The following is a 21,872-nucleotide window of genomic DNA, read 5'->3' on the forward strand; positions in this document are numbered from 1 at the left end:
TATCAGTAACAGGTATCAGTAATCAGCATTGTATACACACACTAATTAAATCTTATTGTTGTTGTTTGTTTGTTCTTAAATTTTTAAGAGGGAGGGGGATGAGTGTTATAATGATGAGGATTTTGCCTGTATTTGTGTTTGTAGAGTGAACTGTCTAGAACTGTTTAACTATTTATAATATTAATTTGATGATGTGATGCAAGTTGATTCTGAAGAAAATAAACAATCTTAAAGAGGACATGTGACATTTTTACGGAAAACTCTTACAAACATTAACATAAAAGTCTTGTAAAAAAACGGAAAACTAAATACAACAAAATAAAAGTCCAAATTTTGTGGTTTTACTGTAGTATTTGTGCTCTTACCAGAATCAAGAAATATATGGAAATCAGTGTTATAAGCATTTTATATATTATAAGCTAATATAATGTTAATATAATAATGTTGGAAGTAGCATACAGTAGTACTAACATTTATTTTTTTATGATCCTGCACTGACTAGTAAGTCTAGAATATACCCAGACTTAGTAGGTTTGGAATGTGAAAACTAGACTTTCTCTCTGTAGTCCTGGAAACAAATAATATATTTCAAACTTTTGTGAGATCAGACTTCCAAACTCTGGAAACTATTTTTCCAGTATGAATGCAATCATTGCCGCACATGAAATGCTACATAAGCAGAATATCTATATTTCTGGAATCTTGACAGCTGTATGTTTTAGCTGCTCAGTTCCTTCTGTAAGCCTAATTAATAAATGGAACGTTTTTTTGGTCTTAAGTCATGAAGGAATTTAGTAGTTTGAGAGTTTTGTTTATTCTGTTAAACCTTTTGTGGCTTGAGAATAACACTGGAGTAGGAACGGATGCAGGAAAACGCGTATGGTGAAATCTCTCTGGTATTAATAGCGTTGTTTTCCAGATGAAGGTATTCTATGTTTGAGTCTCTGTCATCTTCAGCATTGCAGATACAGTTTGGTGACACTGTCCTGTGCATAGATTAACAAAAGCTGTAAGAATCTGATATATCGATTTATATCACAAAGCAACATTCATCACATTAACATTCTTAAAGTGTGCATACATTAGTGCTTTCCATGTGTCCTTGTTTTGTCCTGTCCGTTTACTGTAGGACTGATTTGTCAAGTGGGTGCTGCTGTTAGCACCCTTCCACTCAGCGTACCTTCATCAGCTGATCATATGAGCAGGTCACAAAATTCTCGGCTGAATGAAGCTGACAACCAATCAGCTGCTAGCTCTGTTTGGGTATTCTGACAGCAGCTGCTGTCAGAATACAATGCAAACAGGGGGGAATTTGTCCATCAGAGCTCGTAAGTGTTGACGGAAGAATCTGTTCTAATTTTTTTGTTCAGCCCACAGGTTAAATGAGACAAATAGACACTTGTATACCCGACATTTGACTTGTACAATATGGGGATGCATTCCATGTGTTAATAAAAGTAATAAGTGCTACATGGAGAAAACTAGGACTCTGGTACACTGACATGAACATTTTATAGAGTCTAATGTGACATACCTAGCAATCAAAATAATATTGCTAGTAATTTGAAGACTGCAGAAAGCACTGTGTATAGTAAAGAAAATACCATATTCTTTTATTTTACCCTTTTTCATTAAATACTGTTTTCAGGTTTTTTTCTCTACCTCATTGCTGCTGACCTCCTCCAGACTTCTTTAGCCACTTCCTGTCTAAATGAGCTAGCATAAGGATAGTGAAAGGTGGACCATTGTGAGTGAGTGAGTACACCCCTCACATTTTTGTAAATATTTTATTATATAATTTCATGTGACGACACAGAAGAAATTACACTTTGCTACAATGTAAAGTAGTGAGTGTACAGCTTGTATATCAGTGTACATTTGCTGTCCCCTCAAAATAACTCAACACACAGCCATTAATGTCTAAAGCGCTGGCAACAAAAGTGAGTACACCCCTAAGTGAAAATGTCCAAATTGGGCCCAAAGTGTCAATATTTTGTGTGGCCCTCTTTGGCATGGAGTTCACCAGAGCTTCACAGGTTGCCATTGGAGTCCTCTTTCACTCCTCTTTCAGGGCAACAATTATTTTTTTCAGATCCTCAGAGAGTTCTTTGCCATGAGGTGCCATGTTGAACTTCCAGTGACCAGTATGAGAGAGTGAGAGCGATAACACCAAATGTAACACACTTGCTCCCCATTCACACCTGAGACCTTGTAACACTAACGCGTCACATGACACCGGGGAGGGGAAAATGGATAATTGGGCCCAATTTGGAAATGTTCACTTAGGGGTGTACTCACTTTTGTTGCCAGCGGTTTAGACATTAATAGCTGTGTATTGAGTTATTTTGAGGGGACAGCAAATGTACACTGATATACAAGCTGTACACTCACTACTTTACATTGTAGCAAAGTGTAATTTCTTCTGTGTCATCACATGAAATTATATAATAAAATATTTACAAAAATGTGAGGGGTGTACTCACTTCTTTGAGATACTGTATGTGGCCATGCTGCCACATATATGCATACAGCTGGTGCCACTGTTTTGTGCTGGGAGTGCTCTCACTTGGAGTCCCAGAATTTTGACTGCACTATTACAGATAGCTCCCGGTCCCGGTAACCATCGGGAGCCAGTAGGAACACCTTCTGATGATGCCATCACGGTACCAGCTTATCACAATGGCCACATGATAAAGAGCCTACCTTCCAGCCTCCAGCATTAAGATCCCCTTGAAGGGCCAGCTATTGCTGGCAGAAAGTGGCACATTTTATCTGAGATTTTACTGATGGGTTTAGATCTGCTTTAAACTATTAACATATATGATACAATTTACTATGTAATCAAAGTAGGCAAATCAAGGTCTCATGATCACATAACAGATAAGCCCAGTGATCCCTATATGCTGTGTCAGCATTGTGCCACTGATCCTGCATTGAATGAAATTGAGTATATAAAAGGTAACTGTGCACAAGCATAAATCATGTGTGGCCATAGATATATGATCTTCTCATTTAGAAAAAAAACTCTGTAAACACAATCATATTAAGGTTTGGACACAATCAGGTAGTTTTTGTGTTAGCCAGATGCTTCTGTTGCTCCAGGACCTGTTATGGCACTCAGAATATGGCCATGTAATCAGGATGAGCATTGCAATCTCGGACAAGATATATTTCGACACTGATTTGCAAAGTCACAGAGACCATCATTTTATATGACAAGCATTTAATTGCTTGTTCCCACCTGCATTTATCTTCCTCTAGCTGCTCACACAGTGGCTGTGTGGGTACAGTCAATAGCAGTTTCCTACTACATCCGATTTCTTTGGTTACTCAAGAGCTGCACACACAGTAGACTTACTGCTGGAGAACAGCTCTTGTTTTAAAAATAAATTTTATTATTCAATGTCTGAAAGATCTTATAAGAGACTTATTCTTCTTTTATAAAATTGCTGTCAAAGTGGCCGGTGTTATTTACAGTATTGTTTAGCACAGCTAACACGGCTATGACGGTGACAGTAAACCACTCAGAGTGGTTAAAGATTAAGGGGGTTATTCACTAAAGAGCCGAAGGATGCAGCTGTAGCTTCGGCTGATGCTTTGGCTCTCTTCGGCCGCTGGAGCCCTTCCGTTCAGTCGAACCGCAGGACTGCTGTACAGGCTATTCACTATAGCCCGTACAGCATCCAAAGTCAGCTGAGCGGCTCAGCCAAGCCGAAGGCATATGCTGTGGCTCAACTGAGCCGAAGTGACAGCTGAAGCGGGGTGAACGGCCTGCCGAAGGCTGGCCATTCTCCCCGCAAATGACAGCTGGGCGAGGCCAGCCCTGATCTCACGGTTCGCTCTGTCCAGTTGTAATGACAGATCAGCGTCCCCAAATGACCTGGGGACGCTGATCTGTCATTAAAGGATAATAACTGGGCGGAGCCAGCCGTGACATAATTATTATTTTTTCACTCTTTTAACTGATTTTCTATTCTGCTTGGTACCTCGGAGGTACCGAGCAGAATAGCCAAGCTAAATGCCACTCTGTGACATTCGGCTATTCACTCACTGCCATTCGGCTCCTATGAGAATAAGGGCGAACGGCAGCGAGTGAGCTGCCGGAGCTTTGGCTCAGCTGATCTAGATGTTGGAGCGGCTGATTCGAAGTCCCACTACACTTCGGCTCAGCCGAACATGGAGAAAATGTTCGGCAGACCGAAGGCAGCCGATGTACGGCTGATTTCAGCCGTACTGAGCCAGAGTGAATAGCCGATCGTCGTTCGGCTCTGTTAACTTGGGCTTGGTTATTCACTCGGCTGCCTTCAGCAGCTTTGTGAATAGCCCTTTACATTTTTCAGTCCCCCCACTGCACTTTGCAAATTACCACTGGAGATCACAGTGATCTCCAGAGAGTGCTGCAGCTGAGGTGGCAGGATTTTAATGTCCTACCAACATTGGGGAAGTTTACAGGAGTGCGTTCATTTATGTTGGGTGTGGGAAAGAGTTAATGAATGCAAGTAAAAAGTATTCTAGGTAAATGGATTTATTATTGATGATTTATATAAATATATATTGAAATATAAATCTTACTTGATTTTATTGTTGTTGAGCCTGAGAATATGGAGGTCTTTCATGTCTTCCATTCCAACTGGTACACTTGTCAATTCATTATGATCAAGAAATATTTCTCTTAATGAGTGATATGCCCCATGAAATGAAATTGGGTCAATTCCATCGTTGCTAAGTTTGTTGTATGAAAGGTAGAGATATTCCAACCCCGGATTCAAGTGTGCAAACACATAACCTGGAATCCTTTCAATCTGATTTCCGACAAGTACGAGGTGCAGTAAAGACTTTGGCAGATATGATGGCACTTGATAAAACTTGTTGTAAGATAAATCTAGTGATTCTAGGTTCCTAAGAAAAACACAGAATGACTAATTACAATATCAAACATTCAATTACTCACATTTACTCAATGTTTTAAATTTTGTAGACTTTGGTCAGTCTCTTGCAATACCTTGTACAAGGACCAATCAGGTGAGCTGCATGCAGACAGGAGCAGGGATGACATACTGATTATGTTATCCCTGCTCCTGCCAGCATTTCTGCATGTGCCCCTTCACTGCCCAATTAATTGGCTGGGGGTTGAGGTGTCATCAGTGTATTTTTAAAGCACTAAAGCAGTAAAGTGTTCTTTTTTTTTTTTACAAATGTCAGGCAGTTTTTTTTATATAGTATAAGAGACTGTTAGTTGCTTCTGCCAGAAAAAAATCCTACCTGCTTGTCAGCAATTTTTTTTCTGTGCACTGAGCTGTGCATGTGCAGTGTACAGTGTACAGGCCCACCATACCATGTGCAGTTTAATGTAGAGAGCTAAAAAATTGGGAGAAATGGCCTCTAATACAGCGCTGCCTCTGTGGCTTGAAAAAGAAGACCTGCTCTTCGAAACGCGTAGCCAGTTTGAACACTTTCACCCACCACCTCCGCCACTCGTTCCCACCCGTTGTACCTCACAGACACACCGCTTGTGCCCTCGAGCGGTGTAGTCTCAACCCGACCTCAACATCTTCCTCACCATTGGCTTCCCCCGGACATTCCCTGCCTGACAGCATCAACTGTTCACCGCGGCCCCCCCACACACACACAGTTCTCAGGCACACATCCACTAGCAGCCAGCACGTTTTAGACTGCTAGTTTTTCTCCCAAACCCGAGCGCCCCCCCCCTCAGATCCCAGCCACACTAAACGTCTGACCCAGATCCCCTTTGACATCGTATTCTCCCCAGCACCAACTATTTCCACATTACCCTGCCCACCACCATCAGCAACCCTGGACTCCCAATTCATCCACACTTCGCCGCTGACAACGCGCTAGTACCCACACCCTGGTAAGTCTCATTCCATTATTCCCTTATTATTTTTTCTTGCTCAGTCACTACTTGGTAGTGCGCTTCTGTATTTTTTGTCTTCTCTAATGTAGAGAGCTGCCATGCCAAGATAAAGTAACTCCCATGCATATACTATACGCAAGAGTTACATCATGCTGGCTGGCTAATCAAAGGGCTGGAGATGCAGAACCCAGAAAAAGACCAGGAGAAGATGGCAGTGCAGGTAACGGAGGGGAGAGTGGACAGCACAACACTGGAGGGGATCTTTTCCAAGGAGCTTATATGCTGGACACAATATATACTATTTAAAAAACTTGTGCAGCATTTTTTTTTTAAACCCACTTTACCTTTGCTTTAAATTGTAGTAGAGAAAGTGTTGAATGTGTTGGAGCTGTCTAAATCTATGGACTGGATTGCTAAAAATGCAAACCCTGTGCAGGTAAAACAGCTCCTATAATTTTGTATTTCATCTATGTATTTAGATGCTTGACTGGAGCTGTGTTAATGGAAACACAAACATTTAGTGGTGGTTTCTCAAATTTGGCTGAAAAAGTGGAAATATGCTTTAAGTTTACCTCTCTGAATGACACACCCCACTTATCTCAGGCCCCATTCACACTGAGCGATTTATGGTCCGGATAACCTGCACCCCAAGGTACTTAAGGAATTAAGCCAGGTTATAACTAGACCATTAATCCTCATTTTTAAGGACTCCTTAATGACTGGTAGGATCCCCAGTGATTGGCGGAGGGATACGGTAGTCCCAATATTCAAAAAGGGGGCAATATTTTCATATTTGCCGGTGTTTAGTTTTAAAGGGAATGTGTAGTTTTATGTATACATTTCATTTATTTTGTTCATTTAGTGAAAGTATTTTGGTTCTGTACAGTAAGATAAATGTATGCAATATTCCAGAAATATTTTATATCTACTCTTTCTTGCAAACTGACAGTGCACTTGAGGCAGTTCTTTACACATCTGCTAATGCAATTTATGCTGTGTCTCCGTCTATAACTCATAATGCTTCATATGGATTCTCAGTTAGAGCTAGTACTGCTTAGCTTACATATTTAAAAGCCCATTATTCTTTAATATGGGAGCATGCTGTATTAAATATATATGTATAACATAAAAATGTTATACCGATAATGAAAAGAACAGTTAATAACGTTGTAAGCATGCAAAAAGAATTATACAAACCAGTTTGTAATGTGTGGCTATAATGCAGTCACCAAGAAGTTTCTGTACCTTCAAATAGTTTTACAAGAATCTCAGGAGCCGTGAAACCCTAATAGTGCTCTAATATACAAATTACAACATTAAGGACCCGCCTTACCATACTTTCCCAATTGCCAGTGAGGCCACCCATGGTCAAATAGAACTGTGTGGGAGGTGGAGGGGCAATTCTCAGCATTGCTACAAATTAGTATTTGCATAATAGAGAACTCAAGGTTTTAGGGCTCTTGGGGTGAAATAGGATATTTTGGTGCAGGTATCTTTCATGCAAGAAGGTTGGTCCTTAGTGCAGAGGATACCAGCCCAGGTGTCACACCTGCTGGGCTTTCTGTAACTTGGTCAGGATCACAACTGCGGATTTGAGGTTTAGCGGTGTGGGAAATGAACGGCACTCAGTCAATGAACCCCAGGCATCACTCTCAATCACTGACGGAGAGTTTGGGGTTCTTGCATCATTCGCCGTTCAACAAAACAATAAGAAATGCATGTGTAAGGGTTATTCGGGAATAACCCCACAATGGACTAGTGGGTAGTAAATGTACAACTTGTAAATAGTTCCACTTAGCAAGACGTAACTCTGAGAGGAATTCCGGCTATATTTTAGGCAGTTCGTATATATCACAGTCCTATATGGTAGGCAGTCTTGATATAGCGGATGCAGATCTCACAGCACAATAGGATAGGCAGTCCATATAAAGTAAATGCACATTTCACAGTACAATAGGGGAGAACCTTTCAAGTCCCATATAATGGGCTCAGAGAGATTTGAAGAGTACTTGCGCTTTAGGTGCAGTGGTCTGCAAGGTCCTAGGATAGTCCTTTGGTCGGCCGTGGAGGTAGTTTTCCTGGGAACAAGGTTCCTGGGGTTGTTTGGGCATGAGAACCCAATAGTGAACACCCTACAGCGTTCACAGCAAGTTTAAATAGGCCGCGGCCGTGACGTCACGCGGCCGCAGCGCACTTCCGCGTCCTAGCGTGGAACGCATAGTACTTTCCCTAATGGGGGAGGAAACCTTCCCCGTCTGATGCGTTCCACGGTGGAACGCAAACGAGACGCGGCGCGGAGCCGAGGTACGTTACACCAGGAAAGGAGATTGTGCAAACAAGGGGTTATGTTTACTTAAGGGAAGGTCGGTGTTTGGGTTTTAGGGAGCTTTAGAGTAAGGAGCTACATGAAGGAATAATGTGAGTGTGACCAAATTGTGACTAAGGCCTCAGTCACACTAGAAACAGTGTGTTCAGGCCCGATTCTGGATAGAATGCACTGCATTACATTATGCCTGCAGTAAAATAGTGCTTGCAGCACTTTGTTTGGCCTGGACTGCACGCATAATGTGTTCCCGTACGGCCGATCGCATTGCAGCCGGAGGTCATGGCTACGGTGCCATTCACTTCAATGGACCACCACGCCCCCTCCTGCCCCACAACATAGTGAGCTAACAGCAATATGATGCAGTGAATTCTGGCCAAAATCAGGCCGGAACGCACTGTGTCTGGTGTGAACGAGGCCTAACAGTGGGAGTGTTTTGGGGGAGAATGGTTAAGGAGAGTCTGAACCTCCTTGCTGTATACACTGCACACATATGTCAAAGTCCTTTTACCTCCAAAATATGGTTTCATTACTGTGCTCACAATCTCACAGAACCCCAATTACCTCATAGCAAGGGAATATTTAAAAAAAAAAAAAAAAACTCTTCCATTACATATGCTTTTCTGAACACATAATATAGGCAGAGAACTAATACTTTCTTGTTCTCATCCTTCTTTAATACAGAATCTAATTGAAACATTGGGGACTATTTGCCCATTTCATAGTGCAACATACAACATATAACAAATGAGTGTAGAGGGCAAGACAATGTAAAGTATAACATAGTATATAGAGTGCAGCAGTCAAGACTATGTAGCTTACACAATGCAGCAGTGCGGAATATGTAATGCACAATATAGTGCATACAGTGCAGCAGTCAGAGTGCAGGGGTTAGAACTATTTGTACACCACAGCTTGCAGAGTGTAGGGGTGTGGTGTAAGTGCCACCTTTCATTGGTAGTCACACGTCCCAGGGGCCAACGACGCCTATGCCTATGGCATTTTTAGGGAAATTTTAAGCAGCTTTTTGGTTAGTAAAATGGATCAATGCAACCTTTATAGAGGTGCACTGAAATGAAAATTTCAAAACTGAAACGAAACCGAAATGAAAAAAAATGTCAGGCCGACAAGATGCAGTCACCGTCTGCATAAAATAGGCAGCAGGGCATATAACTCCATGCATGCTGTTTAGTGTTGATGGGGGAATCTACTGATTTCTCTCAGTCAGCCCAAATGGGTAAGGGAAAGTTTAGAGTGACCTATTTAGGTTATCGATAAACTGTTAAAGATTAAATTAACGTATTCTTAAGTAAAACAAGATATGACTAGTATGTATGGTTGCTACCCTACCTCTATGAAATTGAACACACATAAAATATATACTATAGGTTCTGTGGTTAAGCAGGGTGGAAATTAGACTCACTCTATGCCCTACATGTACTGTATTTAAATATGCATGTTAATAAAGCATGTGTTCAATTAGAAAGGGAAGAAATAAACTTCTTCACTAGCGGTACTACACCACACAAAGACTAGCAAAGATCTTTCCATCAACGTCTCGGCTTTATTGGACATGAGTTTGTGAACATGAGTTTGAATCGAACATCGGCAGTTCGAGCGCCGAACTTTATGGGATGTTCGCGGTCTGTTCGGCCGCGTACATTCCATAATACGAAATGCCGACTGAAGCTCTGATTTGTTAAAGTCTTGCACCTGACCACAGGTCAGGTGCAAGACTTTGCCCAATCATGGCTCAGCGGAGGAGGGGCCTGAAGGAGAAAGTTCTCTATCAGGTCCCCCCATGCTGATTGACAGCAGGCGGGTGCAATAGCCAGCTTGCTATTAGCTATTGCATTTTACAATATCCAATAGCAGGCTGGGTATGGCTCCCAGCCTGCAGACGAAGTGGAGGCAGGGGGGCGGGGAAGAGGAGCAGCGGCCTCCAGGGGACTGGAGGCCGGGACAGCAGCAGAGGTAAGGGGGGCAGTACACAGTATTTATTATATGTACCGGCAACTGTATGGGGGTCGAACATTCAACCCCCATACACTTGCATTGAGTTCGAGTTCGTATTCGAACATGTCGGCCATTCGAATACGAACCGAACAGGGGGGTGTTCGGCTCATCCCTACTCATAACATCAGTAACATTGATCCCTCCAAATCAAGCCTTGACGTGTATCGAGTGGGTATTGAGAAGTGGCCTCCTGAATTTCACACATTTGTGTCCCATGTCTTTATTGCAGCCAGACTAGCATTAGCAAGGCTTTGGAAACAAACAGTAACTCTCTCACTACAATCAGTTGTGGATATTCTTGATACCCATGCCCATCTTGAATACCTCTTTGCTAAAGCAAATTTCACACATTTTTGAAAAATTGGGAATGCTGGTTTTCACACAAGTACTGTGCAAACTTACTAACCCCACACGTACTATGCATAGTCCTTCTGTTGAGTCAGTAAGACTATTAGCTATTGTTACTAATATTGCTTTCGTCTTTTGGACATTCCAAATAAAAAAGTTTTGGATGTGGTTTCCATACTCCTGAACATCTGTTTTTAAACTCATAATCTTTCAACGTAATTAGAGACCCTGAGACTCAGATATACCATGGAAATTTTCTGGATTGTATCCTCTGAATAGATTGAGACTACACTGTTTAATTTCCCAGTTGTTCCTTTACATCCCTTCACCCTGTAGGTATAGATTCCTTCTTTCTTTCTCTTCCTAGCTTCTATTATTATCTCAGCAGAAATACTTGTAGAAGCTTTGTAAGGCATATCATTTGGTTCAACTGTTACTATAGACATGGCAGTGTGCTTTATTTGATGCTTTGTGTAATAACTGACTCTCTTGAGGCGAGGATTCGCGATTTAAATCTTATATACCACGCACTTGTATTAACTGATATTTCTCTTGTATCTTTTATTAGCATTGTGAGTGTGTCTAATCACTGTACCTATCTTTATCTTTCAATAAAAATGTAGTCAAACAAAAAAAAAAGAAAAATAGCAACTCTACTGCTAACCATATTTGAAATGTGCTACTAATAATGTCCTGCTGGACGCAAACTGCTGATAATCACTTTAAACCTATTAAGTCTTTCTATTTTACTTACTCATGAAGAATCCACGTTAATGCAGCTATTTTTGTTTCTTCCAGTTTGTTATGCCTTAGCACAACCAGATTTAGATTCACCGTGTGCTTCAAGGATTCTTCCAAAATCTCTTCAATCTCATTATTTTCAAGATAGAGTTCCTAAGTGGAAAAATCAGCAGAATAATATTGTAAAAATAAGCAGAAGTCATGGCTTTTGGTGATCTAAATAGCATAATTCTCCTTAGTTAGAGAAATCTTACATTATAAACTAGTCAGCCTAAATATTTCTGTTGGAACCTTGTAAACACAATTCTAGAGTTTTCCAGATATAATAAAAGTACACTGTTCTGAAATAGTTTATCACAGAAGTACTACAGCAGGACTGTCATAAGGGATTTATATAGACAAGCAAGTTTATAGTCAGCAAGATCCCAACAATTTAGTTAACCCCGATATGTACATGTTTTATCAGCTTCCAATAGCTTCTGATATATACTTTTGACTTATCTTTGCAGAGTCAGCACATGCCAGGGACTTGCCAGAATATTTATGCTTAAACTATATTTAAACCCAACAACACAAATGTATATATTGCAGCTTACCAGTCCTTAGATGTGATAGTAGTGTTACTTTCTCGGGCATTTTCCCCCCTTTTATTTCACCTGTTGATCCTGCCAGTTACACACATACCTATCCTAGGGTGACGACATTCACCCATTGTACTGTTTCTATGAAAAAGTACAATGCAACATGATGACTGTAAGTGCTTGGGTAAAAATGTAAAGAAATGCTGGGCAATGTATATTTGTTTGATTTGGATTAATTATTGAAAAAAAAAGTTTGAGTGCATAATACTACTTCCACAAACCAGAAAGGAGCAAATAGGAGCATTGCATTATTTTGGTTTACATACGCTTTAATTCATTCTATTTAAACCTGGCTGATTTTCTGCTGTAAAATATGTGGATCTTTATGCATTCTTTGTTTGTGTGCCTAAACCTTCCTGTTCAAGAAAACAAAAATTAATAAAGTTTGCCTTGTCAGCAGAGGTTTATTCATTTGTTTCCATGTCAACACATGTTTATTTAGGACACCTGAAAATAAGCATGGGGACACACACAACATTCTCTCTTCTTTTGTTCTCATAAAAAGGAGTGGCCTAGTGTTCCCTTACAGCTTGTTTTGTCCCAGCCAGATTTAGACTCTACTGGGTGGAGGTCTCTTCTGTATAGCTTTTAAGTGAGCTAGATGAAGGGAACACCATTCTGGTGGTTTGAGGGGAAGGGGCATTTTTGTAAATGCAAGTGGTAAAGAAGCGTTTGTGCTTAGGCAGTGTTTTTCCTTTCTGGTAAGTGCATGGAAGGCACGCCTGTGTTTTAGATTATTGCTATTTTATTTTATTTTGTTCTCTTCTGTGGGCAAGCTCTTTCACACTGTGTGCTGGAACTCTTTCACCAAGGTTGATGCCGCAACTGCAAATCTCAAATTTGCATGTGCATCCCGGCGGTGATGTCATCAAATATCTTTGATACTCTTTTTGCTTCCTGTTACTGGGTGACCTTACTTAAATTGGTGCCACAAAAAGTGGATGCAGCTGCACATGCATGGCCAGGATGACATCATTGGAAGCTGTCTGGAGCACCAAGATAAAATTATTGAACTGCTGTGCAAAGGTGGGAATCACTGGGCTGATTAATTGTTGCTGCCACCCGCTTCCATTACCTGAATATAAGGCTCTGTTGTGGTGAGCATGCTGTCTGACACTCTGTCACTTAGTGCATACACTTTCTGTATAACAATGTCTTGGTTTCCCATTCTTCTCACAGTGGCCATTTTTACTAAGGTCAGAAGAATCCATCTCCCTTTAGTTTCTGGAACCTCTAACTAGGACATGTGACCATGCACATCATTTCAGGGGAGGAAAATGCCTTTCCCTAAGATCTCATGAAATTACAGATAAGATTTCACAGCAATGCACTACCACTATGCAATGCTTGGGCATGATTACATCATTTGTGCCAAAGAGGACCAGTAAGTAAAAAACAAGAAATTGTAAGTAAAATGAAAATATGTTTGTTAAACTAATGAATGTAAGATCATTTCACATCAGCATGCAGAGCTGCATGCTGAGGTGACTTTTAGCCAAAGGGGGTAAAGGTCCACTTTAGGGAATTATATCTTTGGTTTTATGCAGCACATATACACTGTAATCAATGTTTTAAGTGCTTGGAACCATAGTTATGTTGGTATAAAAACAGCATACAAAATTTGGTTACAGGGGGTACATAGTTGGCTTGAGACCATGAAATGTTGCTCATAATCAACCATACCCCATAAAGACTCCAATAATAGTAGAGGTGATGTACTTGTCGAGTTGTTTACCTTAACAGATGATGGGAGTCCTTGTGGAATAGTTCGGAACTTGTTTCTACCAAGACGCATATAAGTGACATGTTGCAGTGGCTTCAAAGCTAGAGGACTGACATTTGCTTCACTCAGTTGATTGCCTTCCAATTCCAAAGTTACTAGATTCTTCAGATCTAGAACAGAGAAAGTACTTTAGGGACAGCTACTTTTTTTATTGTACAATTGTTGCTTTCACAGTCTTATTAAAAATGTTGCTTAATGATATATTGATTGTATAAACTTTAATGTGGCATAGCTACATGGCCCTTCTGACACATTTTTTGTTTCTTTACCACAGACACACTTTTAGGGGCAGCTGTGAAACAATTTCCATATATTTTGCTTCTTTGGTTAAGGTATTAATTAGATCAGAAAGGATACCACTGATAGTGAGTGAATTAAATGCTTAGAAACAAAAGACATTTATAAAACTGAAAAAGTATGGTGCTTTACACACACACTAATTGTATACCAGTATATTCTGCGTTTAGTTCTAAACAAAGTGAGCTTGTAGCAGTGGTCAAATCTTTCAGCTTGGTGGACAATTTATTTCCATCAAGAGCCAGATATCAATAAAATTTAGGACGTTTTCTACTGTAAAGGGGACAAAATAGAAATTAGTTAGAAAATATGACACATAAGAAGTATCCAGTACAAGCCTTATAACAAAAAAAATGTTTGCAAATAAGACATTGTAAAAAAGTATATATTATGCATGCCTGTTTTAAATTCACATATTGCTAAAACAACCACTGAGAACAAAGTGTGTGGTTTTAATCAATGTTTCGTTCACAAATACTAAAAATGTCTACTGCCGAGAGATGTTTTACAGTATATTTAGATCGAAGATCTGTCTTATTGTGACCCACTTAATCTATAGTTATTGAAAAAATGTGCAATTCTAGTGCATTGTTAAGAGAAGAATATCGTGTCTTTATTATTCAGGGACACCGGATCAGTAGTATTCCAGAGACTGCAGCCTTCAGGATGAATAGTCAGTGGCTCTGCAACACTTACAGAGGTGGAAGTTTCCCACTAGTCACAGGAAAATTGGAGGTGCAGGAAAGGAGAGAACACTAACGGGAGACCACAGTGTGGGCTGCCGGAGGAGAGGACATTGCTGGGCTACTACTGCAGTGACAAGGCCAGGAGGGGACTGCAGTTCAGGCTGCCTATCTGTCTGCTTGTGTTGTACTGGGACTGTTTGCTGCCATCTGGGGTGCGGTGGGGGCTGTCAGGGTGCCAGACTGTTTATTTGTGGTGAGAGAGAGGATATTGCAAGGATCTGTGTCTGTGCTGGGGATCGTCTGGAGCCACGACGTTGGCAGAGGAGGGAAGGTTGTGGGAAGTGATGTTAGAGAGGCTGTGTTTTTGCAAGAGGCTTGCATTAAGGAAAATAATCTACTGTGGGAACATTGGTGTAAACTGGGAGTGGACTGCTGTCAAATACATTAGAGCTGGTGTCTGCTGGGAGAGGCTGGTGCTGAGGTATGACAGAGTGGGCTGCTGTCTGTTATCAGCGGTGTGCTCTGTCAGAGCTGGTGTCTTCTAGGAGAGGGCAAAAGAGGTAGTGAGGTTCTTCTAGGGAGCAGCTGTAAGAAAGCTGGTATCTGCTGTAAGAGAGCCGGCATCTGGAGCGAGCGGGCTGGTGTCTGATATGTGATAGGGCAGGTATCTTCTGTGAAAAGGCTGGTATCTGCTGTGAGAAGACGCCTTTCTGTCGCGAGAGGGCTGGTGTATGCTGTGCTTTCTGCTGAGAGAGGGCTGGTGTATGCTATATTCTGTGGAGGTGGAAGGGCTGATGTGGTTGGGTGAATGGTGGAACAGAGAAGGAAGCTGTTTTATGGGTCATATGGTGTATGCCTCAATGAGAAAATCAGGAAAGAGTTTTATGCTGGTATAGCAAGAACACTAAATTTCAAAAAGGCTAACTTCAACAAGCTGCGCTCCTTACTGCATGATACTCAGTGGGATCAAATATTCTTTGCAGAGAACACAGTGTTTTAAGGATGTATTAAATATGGGCATTTATTAGTGTATTCTAAGTGTAACAAATATAATATAAACACAAAAGTTAATTGTAGTGTAAAATAGCATATAAATGAAAAAAAAAAAAGATCTTTAAAAAATACAAATTTGAAGGGACATCCTCGCCATTTAAGTGCTATGAAGATAGCATTTACTGAATGTTTAAATCCATATAAGGATTAGCGTGATGAGCTCCAGCTCAGTACCAATATCCCTATCTACTGTAAGGTACCTGTGGATGGTAGAGTCCAAAATGGAGTGAGGCTAAGGATAAGGCTAGGCAGTGTCAGGCAAGCAGAGTCAGCAACAAACAGGCAGTGAAGTACAAAATCAGGATCCAGGAGAGTAGTAGAGAAACAGGCCAAGGTCTAACAAACGGGCAGTGAGGTACAAAATCAACAGGCGGAAGAGTAGTCAGAGAATAGGCCAAAGTCTTAGGGGGTTATTCACTAAAGAGCCGAGGGATCCATCCGTAGCTTCGGCTGATCCTCCGGCTGCCAGAGGCCATGGGTTCAGTTGTACTGAAGGGCTGCTGTACGGGCTACGAGCCGCCGAAGGTGGCCAGGCAGCTCAGCTGAGCCGAAGCAGGGCAAACGGCTTGCCAAAGGCCGGCCGCTTGCCACGCAAATGACAGCTGGACGGAGCCAGCCGTGATCTCCCAGCTGGCTCCGCTCAGTTGTAATGACAGATCAGTGTCCCCAAATGACCTGGGGATGCTGATCTGTCATTAAATAATAACAACTGGGCGGAGCCGGCTGTTACATCACGGCCAGCTCCACCCAGTTGTTATTCATTGGCCCAGGACCTGCTAGAAGACTCTAGCAGGTGCCAACCAATAGGAAACAGTTGGGCGGAGCTAGCTGTCACTGCTAGGGTGACACAGATCTAAGGATGTATGTATGAGGGTATGGTACCAGCAGTTATGTACTGTATTTCTTTAAAAATATTTATTTCAAGTACATTAACTGTTGTTACATAATATGCTTAGATATGTTTACCACACTTCCTGAGACGGCAGACATTGTTGTCTGTGAAAAGCATAATAAGTGTCATCCTTTCCCAAACATTGTAAATGATGGACTATGAACAGAGATTTTTCCATCTATGGCATCAGATGCTTGATAGAAAAGGAAGATGTGCTGCTTGATGGGGAACACTTAGAGGTAGCAATACAATGTATGTATAATGTATGTAAATGTATATATATATATTTTTGTGTTAACTGAATATTCTCAGGTTTGTGTTATGAGCTCATTTATTCACACAGATGTTTGTTATCATTGAATCTGTAATGCAATTGTATGCCCGCCACCTGCTTGCACCTACCACAAACAGTTCATCAGTTAAGAATTCCACTGCCCCCTCTTAAATTAAGATCCACAGAAACCGCAAGCCTAAACCTACAAAATAACACATTATCTAAATAAAGTAATGATGGTACAATCCCAAGGTGTATGATAGGTTAGAGCACAAAGTATAAGAATTTCATTGGTAGCATAACTCGATTGTTACCCAAGCTCTCATGTCAGATTGTCACTTGTGTCTCCCAAGGTTCAGTCAGCCCCAAATAGCCAAAATACCCCTCAACTCTACATAAATAGATGACACATTTCTGGGGCCAGTCTCAAGTCCCTTTTTTAGGCAGCACTGTAACAGTAATCAGAAGAGTAGGAGGGAGTATGGAGCACTTTGTCCCTTGCAAAACACAAGAAGAAATGAATTAAAAATCTATACATTTGTCTTCTTATATATACATTGTCAAAAGAAGAGAGGGAAGTTTTGTCATTCGGAGATATGTACAAATTTGAAGTCATCAAGGATTTACATATCTTTGCTAAAAACCTGACCAAAAAGTCTTATATCACAAACACCATAAGAAGGCTCTCCCCCTTTAGATAAAGGCCTGGTTCACACCTGGGCGTTTTACAGCGCGTTCCTACGTTCTGTAAAACGCTCAACATGTGAAAACCAATGATTGCCTATGGGCATGGTTCCCACCTGGGCGCTTTACAGCGCGTAGGAATGCGCTGCAAAACGCCCTATGCCCAAAGAAGTACAGGAGCTTCTTTGGGGCATATTTGCCGCGTGTATCGATTGGGATACAGCCAGGTAGCCCTCGGAAACGCGTTCTTGTCGCGCGTTTTTTTACAGTGAATCGCTGTAAAAACGTGCGACAAACGCACATATTCGATACTCCTAGGTGTAAACCCAGCCTTCGGAGATTATGATTGCCACAGTTTCACTAAACAGGAATTATCCCAGTCTATTTTATCTATTCTAAGTTAATGGTATCTCTGGTAAGCGCAAATAACTAGTATTGAATTGTTTGGGTTGAATTTAACATGATATTACATTTTTAAGCACTATATAATTTATTGTATTAATATTCTGCTTAAGTCAGAGAACTGAGGGTGACTTTCTCCTTTTTCCTGTGTCTCCCCTCCTATTCTCTTCTAGGCTCTCTGGTGAAATAACGGAAAATTGTTATCACATACTTACCGTAATTTTCCTTTCCTGGCTCTCCTCCTGTCGGCATACTAATGGGTTAACCCCGCCCCCGGCTCCCAATAGGACCACCCCTAACAAGAGAATAAAGCCCCCCCTTCCCACCACACACGTGTTCCATAGCACGTCGAGCGAAGGCATGGGAGGGTAGCTATGCCAACATGAGGAGAGCCAGGAAAGGAAAATTACGGTAAGTATGTGATAACAATTTTCCGTTTTCCTGGCTCACCTCATGTTGGCATACTAATGGGACATAGCTAGCAACAAAAAACACATGCCAAAATCAATTTAATTAGCCCCAGATCCCGCAGAAGAGAGTACGGATGCGCCAAAGGCCGCACCCGCAGAGGTAGACACATCTACATTGTAGTGTCTAATGAAGGTATTTGAGGACGACCAACTAGCTGCTCTGCAGACGACCTCCACTGGAACTTTAGCGTAGGCTGCCCAAGACGTAGCCAGTGACCTTGTAGAATGCGCCCTAATCTCTTGCGGAGGGGGAAGACCCGCTGCTTTATAAGCGCACTGGATAGCCTTCACTACCCATGTGGATAAGATCCTTGTGGAAGCAGGCGATCCCTTTTTCGGGCCTCCGGGCAGTACAAACAACGGTTCGGTGGAACGAAAGCTCTCCGTTCTCATCATGTAAGTGGAGAGTATGGTGACTACATCCAATCTCCCAAGATACGCATCCTCAGAAGACAACACTTCACACCTCAGGGCCGGGAGGACCGACTCCCAATTGAAATGAAACACCGAGGAGACTTTTGGTAAGAATGAAAGAGTTCTGTGGATTGCGCCACCACTGCAGACTGTTCCTGACTACCTCTGGGAGGAAGATCAACTGGGACAGAGACTGCCTGTCCCACTGCTGAATAAAAGAGCATTGCATATGGCGCATGTGCCAATGAGCCCATGGGACCGCCGGGATGGAAGATGAAAGGATGCCCAGGAAGGAGAGGCACTGCTGTGCCGCACAAGTACAAGATGCCATGAGCCGTCCGGCTAGCCGGATGACTCGAGCCACCTTCTCCTGTGGAAGATAAACCCGTGATCTTTCTGAATCGAATATCATTCCCAGATACTGTAGGGTTTGGGCTGGGACTAACTGGCTCTTCTGCCAGTTTACTAACCAGCCATACCTTTGAAACGTTGCCAGAACTAGCTGTCGGTGTTGCAAAATCTCTCGTTGCGTTTGGGCCAGAAGCAGGACATCGTCTAAATAATGGAAGATTCTTACTCTTTGTAAGCGCAAAAGAGCAATCACGAGACACGAACACCTTTGAAAATGCCCTCGGGGCTGAAGACAGGCCGAAAGGGAGACATCGGAACTAATAATGCTCGTGACCCACGGTGAACCTCAGGAACCTCTGGTGGACGCTTGCAAGCGGGACATGGAAGTAGGCGTGAGCATCCAATCCCGTGGCCTCACCAGCTCCTTGATGGTCTCCACTGACTCCATGCGAAAACTTTCCACTCTTACATACCGATTCACCCTCTTTAGGTCCAGGACCGGTCGGAATCCGCCGGTAACTTTCCGCACTAGAAACAGCGGGGAATATATCCCCTGACCTCTTTGCTGTTGCGGTACGGGTACAATGGCCTGTGATTGCAGTAATTCTTGAACATATGACCGCAGACAGGCTCGCTTCTCTGGCGAGGCTGGGACGTGAGTACGCATAAAATGATCCTGGAGGCATGGAGGCAAACTCTATTTGATAACCGTTGTTCACAACCCTCAGGACCCATTGGTCTTGAATGGAGTCCGCCCAAATCCGCCCGAAAGAAGCCAAACGAGCCCCTACTACGGGCGACAGGGCGGGCCGTATTTCAGAACAGCTTCTCTGTCTTCTTGGCTGCCTGAGTTGGCATTGCCCTTGCACCTCTAGAGTAGGCTGAGATTGCCCCTCTAGAGTAGGCTGAGCGCCCCCCACGCCATGCGTCTCGAAAAAATTCTCTTCCGTGCCTATAAGCCCTGGCCTCCTGAAACGGTTCTCTAAACCGCCTGTTCTGACGAAAGGGCTGCTGTTGTCTCTTCCTGTCCTGAGGTAGCAGGCCAGACTTACCCCCTGTCACTCTCTTTATTGCCTCATCCAGGGGGGCTCCAAACACCACCTTGCCTGCAAATGGAATGGAGCACAGGCCCTGCTTTGAAGCGCCATCAGCCGACCAGTGCTTCAGCCACAGAGCTCTGCGACCGGTCACGGAAAATGCCATCAGGCGGGCTGCTAAACGTACCATGTCTACCGATGCTTCCGCCACGAAATCCGAAGCCAACTTCAAATCACCCAAGGACTCAACGATGCTCTCTCTCGGCATGCCGGAAAGCAACGCTTCCTCCACACCTGTAATCCATACTCTCATAGCCTTACTGACTGAGGACAAAGCCACCGCAGGCCTGCATGACGCCCCTGCTGTGGCGTAGATCTTTTTCAAATCCACTTCCAGTCGCCTGTCCATGGTATCCTTGAACGAAACAGAGTCATCTAAAGGCAAGAGTACATGTCTAGCCAGCCTCTGTAAGGCTGCATCCACCTTAGGAGTAGTATCCCACAATTCGGCATCCGAGGGGCGACATGGATATAACTTTGACATGCGATTGGGCAATTTGCCCCTTCTGTCCGGCCTTGCCCACTCCTCCTCAATAATCTCTTTGATTTCAAAGAATAGTGGAAAGGAAGGCAATTCCTTTTTGATATTTGGAAAAAATCTCCTTTGCTTATCCATGGGGACGGGATCCTCCTCCCAGCCCAATGCGAGCTTAATTGCGGAAATGAAGGGCGCCACTAGTGCAAAGTCAAACGAGAGTCCACGGTGAGCATCCAATCCCGTGGCCTCACCAGCTCCTTGATGGTCTCCACTGACTCCATGCGAAAACTTTCCACTCTTACATACCGATTCACCCTCTTTAGGTCCAGGACCGGTCGGAATCCGCCGGTAACTTTCCGCACTAGAAACAGCGGGGAATATATACCCTGACCTCTTTGCTGTTGTGGTACGGGTACAATGGCCTGTGATTGCAGTAATTCTTGAACATATGATCGCAGACAGGCTCGCTTCTCTAACTTAGACCGTAGCCTGGGTGACATAAGCTGGGGCGACCCATGAGTAGAAAGTCTGATTGGCCTAGCCTCGGCCGCAGGAGAAGTCCTGTGAGAACGTGACTTAGTCTTGTGCTTCCTATACCTAGGGCTCTTCCCCCTGAAACGAGACAACCCAGTCATGTCAGCACTCTTTTAACGAGACACCCCAGTCATGTCAGCACTCTTTTATGCAAAAACAATAAAAACTGCATCAAAAATTCGGACATACCTCTCTGATGAACTTCGTGCCTGTCTAGTTGGGCTACCCGGACTCATGGTGGCTCACTAGGGAAATCACAATATCCTGTAAACACTCTGTCCCCAGTAGCAACAAAATAGAAACTAGAACAAAACAAACCCTCTGTGAGGACTTACCTGGTGATCGACAGCGCTCCTCAGTGATGGACAGTCCACAACGACCTGGTACCGATCAGCAGCGATACTACACTGAGGAACCGCAGGCTTTAAGTTGCCTGCCCCATTCCATTGCGTGGAGACGCACCGCGGATTTCGGCGTGCGCTCCACGCTGGACCACACTACGCCCCGCCCCTC

At 42.9% G+C, this 21,872-nt stretch overlaps 1 protein-coding gene across 1 annotated transcript in view; it reads right to left on the reverse strand.

The window, feature by feature from the left end:
• Nucleotides 1–467: 467 nt before the first annotated feature.
• ECM2 (extracellular matrix protein 2) overlaps nt 468–21,872 on the reverse strand; it is a 55,658-nt gene continuing 34,253 nt past the window's right edge. The window contains 4 exon segments of the mRNA XM_018552304.1: nt 468–986; nt 4,573–4,899; nt 11,317–11,456; nt 13,680–13,837. Of these exon segments, the coding sequence (XP_018407806.1) occupies nt 821–986; nt 4,573–4,899; nt 11,317–11,456; nt 13,680–13,837 (791 nt within the window). The 3' untranslated portion in view covers nt 468–820.

The sequence above is a fragment of the Nanorana parkeri genome, unplaced genomic scaffold (genome assembly GCF_000935625.1).
Source record: "Nanorana parkeri isolate BGI_ZX_2015 unplaced genomic scaffold, ASM93562v1 scaffold83, whole genome shotgun sequence".
In the NCBI taxonomy this organism is placed as follows: Eukaryota; Metazoa; Chordata; class Amphibia; order Anura; family Dicroglossidae; genus Nanorana; species Nanorana parkeri.